This window comes from Oncorhynchus nerka, linkage group LG5, assembly GCF_034236695.1.
Source record: "Oncorhynchus nerka isolate Pitt River linkage group LG5, Oner_Uvic_2.0, whole genome shotgun sequence".
NCBI lineage: Eukaryota > Metazoa > Chordata > Actinopteri > Salmoniformes > Salmonidae > Oncorhynchus > Oncorhynchus nerka.
In genome coordinates this window covers 65,224,643-65,231,051 of record NC_088400.1, presented here as the reverse complement: position 1 = coordinate 65,231,051, position 6,409 = coordinate 65,224,643, and the positions used below count along the sequence as shown (strand labels likewise).

The 6,409-nt window shown below is 40.6% G+C and overlaps 1 protein-coding gene across 1 annotated transcript; it reads left to right on the top strand.

Moving 5' to 3' along the window:
• Positions 1-2,550: 2,550 nt before the first annotated feature.
• On the top strand, positions 2,551-5,747 carry LOC115120887 (T-cell surface antigen CD2-like). Its single transcript, XM_029649873.2, has 5 exons — positions 2,551-2,684; positions 3,986-4,264; positions 4,349-4,585; positions 4,812-4,970; positions 5,104-5,747. The coding sequence occupies exons 1-5, from the start codon at positions 2,621-2,623 to the stop codon at positions 5,400-5,402; spliced, it is 1,038 nt and encodes a 345-aa protein (XP_029505733.2). The 5' UTR covers positions 2,551-2,620; the 3' UTR covers positions 5,403-5,747.
• The last annotated feature ends 662 nt before the right edge of the window (positions 5,748-6,409 follow it).

The window sequence follows — 6,409 nt, the reverse complement described above, 5'->3', positions numbered from 1 at the left end:
CAGTCCATGTAAGGTGAGGAAACAGTCCATGTCAGCCTAGCGCATCTTTTTAAATAAACACAATTTATTTCAATCTCTAGTTGAGTAAAAAAAAAAAATGTTGTTGTAGTTAAAAGACAACAGAAAATTGCATTAAACAGCGCCATGCTCAGGCAGAAAACTGGACGTTCTGTTCTGGCCAGACCCATCTTTTCAAAGAAAACACCATTTCATTCTATATCTATTTGAGCAAAATAAGTAGTTGTGTTGTGATCACCAGGGAATTCTAATAATTCAGGTAGAGGCAGTGAGGCAGATACATCTGAATGTTCTATCAAAGTGAGTAGTATAGTTTCCCTGGTTATGTGGCTGATAGTTTGCAATAATATAACAGTAATTAATAGGTGACATTCAACGCTATTAACCTTTCTCCAATATAACCGCATAGTTTACACAGACCCACCGCAGGCCTTTGACAAATACATATCCGTGTAAAAAGCCCCCCATGGACTGTTTTGTCAACGAGCTCATCATATAACCAGGTAACTAGATGACCCCAATAATTAAGGTAATAAACGATGGCATGTTCTATTGCGAACTGTCTGGGACTTGATCGTTGTTTCCCTGTTTACTACTCAAAGATATTTTACTTAAGTCAAAAACGAAATTAACTGCAATATAAATCAAATCAAATGTATTTATATAGCCCTTCGTACATCAGCTGATATCTCAAAGTGCTGTACAGAAACCCAGCCTAAAACCCCAAACAGCAAGCAATGCAGGTGTAGAAGCACGTGGCTAGGAAAAACTCCCTAGAAAGGCCAAAACCTAGGAAGAAACCTAGAGAGGAACCAGGCTATGTGGGGTGGCCAGTCCTCTTCTGGCTGTGCCGGGTAGAGATTATAACAGAACATGGCCAAGATGTTCAAATGTTCATAAATGACCAGCATGGTCGAATAATAATAAGGCAGAACAGTTGAAACTGGAGCAGCAGCACAGTCAGGTGGACTAGGGACAGCAAGGAGTCATCATGTCAGGTAGTCCTGGGGCACGGTCCTAGGGCTCAGGTCCTCCGAGAGAGAGAAAGAAAGAGAGAATTAGAGAGAGCATATGTGGGGTGGCCAGTCCTCTTCTGGCTGTGCCGGGTGGAGATTATAACAGAACATGGCCAAGATGCTCAAATGTTCATAAATGACCAGCATGGTCAAATAATAGTAAGGCAGAACAGTTGAAACTGGAGCAGCAGCATGGCCAGGGTGGACTGGGGACAGCACAAGGAGTCATCATGTCATGTAGTCCTGGGACATGGTCCTAGGGCTCAGGTCAGTTGAAACTGGAGCAGCAGCATGGCCAGGTGGACTGGGGACAGCAAGGAGTCATCATGTCAGGTAGTCCTGGGGCATGGTCCTAGGGCTCAGGTCCTCCGAGAGAGAGAAAGAAAGAGAGAAGGAGAGAATTAGAGAACGCACACTTAGATTCACACAGGACACCGAATAGGACAGGAGAAGTACTCCAGATATAAAAAACTGACCCTAGCCCCCCAACACATAAACTACTGCAGCATAAATACTGGAGGCTGAGACAGGATATACTGGTCTCAAATATATTAGCGACACAGAACCATGGTGGACCCACTGTAAAATGAGAAGCTTTAAAAAAAAATCAAATGCGTCCCAGTCCAACATGCCTGAGGAACAGTGGGTAAACTGCCTGTTCAGGGGCAGAACCTAGTCAGCTCGGGGGCGAGTTCAAGGTGTACATTCTCTCGTAGCTTAGACTAACTAAAACTACCGGTATACTGACTGTTTCAAGTTGACAAAAGGCTATTTGAATTTCAAAAGTGCATGTGATGCAAGTAAACTCTAGATGTCAGCATAGTTCTACAATCCATGAAAACTGTAGTTCACTGGCTTGGCCTATTCCAATTCAAGCCCAGTCACCGACACCTGGGTACTTCTGGTAGACAGAGGAATGGAAAGTTATCAACACATTCTGGATATTGCTTTCATTTGTCTAATCCTTTCAGATGTTCTCTCCAGTGGGTATATAGGTCTCAGTTTGGAATTGATAACAGTGTATGAGCTTGCCACTCCTAAGTACAGACCCAGGGTCAGTTTTGAACGATGACCTAGCGTTAGGTTGAGAAAGGAAAAGCTGATCTGAAACCAGCATCATAAGTCAACGTTATATGACTAATGTAAATAAAAAAAGAAGGAAAAGAAGTCCATTTGTTGACATCTTCATCATTTATGAGAATGTCCTAATATGGAGTTTTGTGGCATTTAATGCCACACAATGAATGAATAAAAAAATAAAACTAAGTTAAAAAAGGTTGTGTTTAGGATGTGCCTGAGAAAATGCCTGAGTTGATACTCATGAGAAGATGAAGAGTTTGTTTGAAGCTTATTTTAAGAAATGACATCTCTGCACTGCTGAGGGAGTAGATACATACAGGGCCTGCTGTTTGGATCATTTCCTCTTCTGACACACACACACACACACACACACACACACACACACACACACACACACACACACACACACACACACACAGAGACACAGACAGTGAGACGCAGGAAAGAGTCTGACTACTAAACTGAAACCTGTACATTTTTCTCACAGTACATGTAGTAACAACACAATGGCCTGTACATTACCACTGGCATTCCTTGTCCTTCATGGATTTATCTCTCTTTCGGCAGAAGGTAAGACTCTCTCCCTCTAACACCCCCCCCAAGCCTTTGGATTGGTTTTTGAAGATTTTTCTTTAGTCCGGGCTTTTTTTTTTTTACAAGTAAAAAAGATGAGTAATTATTGGATCAGTTATTTGAGAAGAGGGTTTCTATTGATTTTAAATAGCACGCTTTTCATTTAAATGATCATCAAATAGGGTCAATCTGGTAAATAAAAAGGTCTTACCTATTGATGGTCACATTCATGGATTGCTATTGAACCTTTACATTTGATCATTGATTTGAGCAATGTTAGGGAGAAAATGAACAACGATGTGGGCATGAAAAATGACGTAAAATGTCTCTTCTGTGGTGCCTCTATTACATGTTATCTTGTAAATGTAACTGTCATTTTAAACATTTTACCTTTATTTTACTAGGCAAGTCAGTTAAGAACAAATTCTTATTTTCAATGACGGCCTAGGAACAGTGGGTTAACTGTCTTGTTCAGGGGCAGAATGACAGATTTTTACCTCGTCAGTTCGGGGTTTCGATCTTTGATATCGCAATTTTATCTCATTATTAGAATGATTTGTATGGATATTGTAAATGCTATTTAGATATTTTAAGATCATTATGTGGGACAATACTTATTTCTTTACTTAATTGTTTTTTTTCCATGCCAATGTAATTTATTTGACTTCAATTACCATTTGATATATAAATGTATAAAATATTGGTCATTTGACCAAGATTAACATCCTATTTACTCAAGGAGAAGGCTTAATCTGACCATCTGTGTCTATGAGATTGTCCCCAGATCGGCCATTTGTTTTAAAGAGGTCCTGTTATTTTAGTATCTGTGGCCTTTCAGACAGTTGTGGTTTTAGACATGTTCTGTTTCAAACACCCAGTACACAAAAACAGGAAGACTTATTAGAATGATCTGGGTTACTGTGGCTAACCCAACCAGTTGAACATGTCTTTTCATACAGTAGCATTATTTGAATTTGATCCAAGTTAGAAACACTTGGTAGAAGTTGTGACACTTTATTTTATGGGCCTGTTTTGGAGCATATTTGCCTGGTAGTTGGCCTAACTGACAAACTATGAGGAACAGTTGTACTTGAAATGAACTTATTTTACTTTGAAATGTAGCATACATAATTGGTCATTTATACTGTAGATAAATGCTTGACCAGAAATGTCAATAATAAGATTTGAATTAGATCACATTTTCTAACTCTTTATTGACCCCAAAATGTAATAAAAGTGTGCTACCGTCAGCAACAACAGAGTATTATTCTGATCTCTTTTCTTCTCTTCTATCACAGATTCATGCAATTATTATTTCCAACCTGAAGATAACTATACCATCCGTCTTGATTACAATGAATTGAGTTCGAAAGAAATAACCTGGAAACACAATGACAACGTTATATTTAAAAGAAAGAATGGAAAGTTCAAACAAGGCAAGGCTGAGGACATCTTAGATGATGGGTCTCTCCAACTCAAAGGCCTGGTGTCGGCAAACGAAGGTACTTATAAAGCAGAGGTGTTCAACAGCGAAGGGAAAAGCATCAAAGATAAGTCCTTCAGACTGTGTATGAAGGGTAAGTCTCTTTCTCTCTTTCGTTCCAACCATACAAGTACCGTATCCTCTCCTTTAGAGACACTGACATTTTGTTTCCCTCCAGAAAAGGTCTCCAAGCCCTCAGTGAAATTCACCTGTTCTGATAAGGACGTCACCTTTACCTGTATCTTGACCAACACTGAGGGAGTGACTTTCAAGTGGAGCAAGAACAGACAGCCTTTAAATGGGGAAAAAAAAAAAACCTTGATCATCGGTCTGAAAGAACTGAAAGAGCCAGACACCTTCACCTGCTCTGCAGTCAATGAGGAGACAAGTGACATCATCAAACCAACATGCAAGGGTACAGTATGTTTTGAAGGGCTCAATTGCAATTATCTTTGTGTATCTCTGTCTCTTTCTCTCTGTTGTTTTTTCTCTCTCTCTGTTTTTCTTGTTCTGTTTTCAGGAAAAAAAAGTGACCAATATTTAAGATTGGTGGAGCACCACATAAAAAAGATAAAAAGACAGTAAAACATCTCATTTGTTTCTCCTTCTGCTCCACCCCTCATCCCCCACCCTCATCTCAGCTGTCCCAAAATTGATTGATCGGCGTTCACTGTTTGGTTTTGATTTCTTGACCATGGTGGGCATCCTGGCCGGGGGAGGGGGCTTGGTACTCCTCCTCATCATCATCACCTTGGTGTGCTGTTGCCTCAGCCGACGCAAGAGCCAGATGCGCTTTGAAGGTAATCGCTTCAGACCAAAGCTCAAATGTCTATGGCTATTGTGGTGGTGTTCTGTGCACAGAAACATTTATGGTGTCTACAGTATCTTTCTTTTGTTCCCTCCCTCATTTCATCTGTTCATTCTCCTTCACAGAGGAAAGAGAGTTGAGACTAGCCCCCCTGACCAAGACCCAGCATCCTTACCTCCCAGAGGGCCAGACAAAGCATCCTTCTCAACCAGAGGGCCAGAAGCAAAGGCAGAGACCCCCCGGTGGGGCCCCACCTGGTTCCACCGGCCCCAGGCCCACAGCCAGAGCCTCCAACCAGGCAGAGCCCCAACCCAGAGCCCAGGCTCGAGGGAGGCCTCCACAGACACCAATGGATGATGATGAGGAGCAGCCCCCACCACTACCCCAGCCCAGGAAGAAAGGCCCTCACCCCCCCAGACACTGAGTCTGGAAACAGGTTTAGCCTATATACTTTCTGATCCAAGGAAAGGAGTTCCAGCAGTCTACATGTTGAACATTTTGTTATCTAAAGAATAGAAAAGGAAGTAAAAAACACTCAGACAGTGTTCTATTGTACAAATTAATGTAGATTATTTTTACACTCGTTTTTATATAAATTAAATGTTTTTCTTCCAACGCCTTTTCAAAATTCGGTTTCATTGTTTTTATGTTGAGTTGAGTGTTTATCAAAATCATCCATAGGTTGTAGCCTACCTATCTATCCACCTCCTCTTGAAGTAGTGATCTTAACTTGATGTCTGTGTGGTTGTCAATAAAAAGTAAAGAATTACAGGCACATACTGTAGTCATTGACTGAATTATGTGATTGCCAACCACAAAGCTAATAATGAAGCTGTGCTTTGAGGCAATGTATGGCATCTTTCAATGATTAATAGCTTAAACACCTGGGTTCACTTCAAATACTATTTAGAGTGTTGCAATTACTTTCAAATACATTTTGAATTTAGTATATGGATATTTTTCTATGAAAGTACAAGTACACCTAACAAAAATATTAAGGCAACATGTAAAGTGTTGGTCCCATATTTCATGAGCTGAAATAAAAGATTCCAGAAATTGTCCTTTTTCAAAAAAAAGCTTTTCTCTCTCAAATTTTGTGCACAAATCTGTTTAAATCCCTGTTAATGATAATTTCCCCTATGCCAAGATAATCCATCCACCTGACAGATGTGGCATATCAACAAGATGATTAAACAGCATGATCTTTACACAGGTGCACCTTGTGCTGGGGACAATAAAAGGCCACTCTAAAATGTGCAGTTTTGTCACACAACACAATGCCACAGATGTGTCATGTTTTGAGGAGCTGTGCAATTGGCATGCTGACTGTGGGAATGTCCACCAGAGCTGTTACCAGAGAATGTCATGTTAATTTCTCTACCATAAGCCACCTCCAACGTAGTTGAATTTGGCAGTACGTCCAACCGGCCT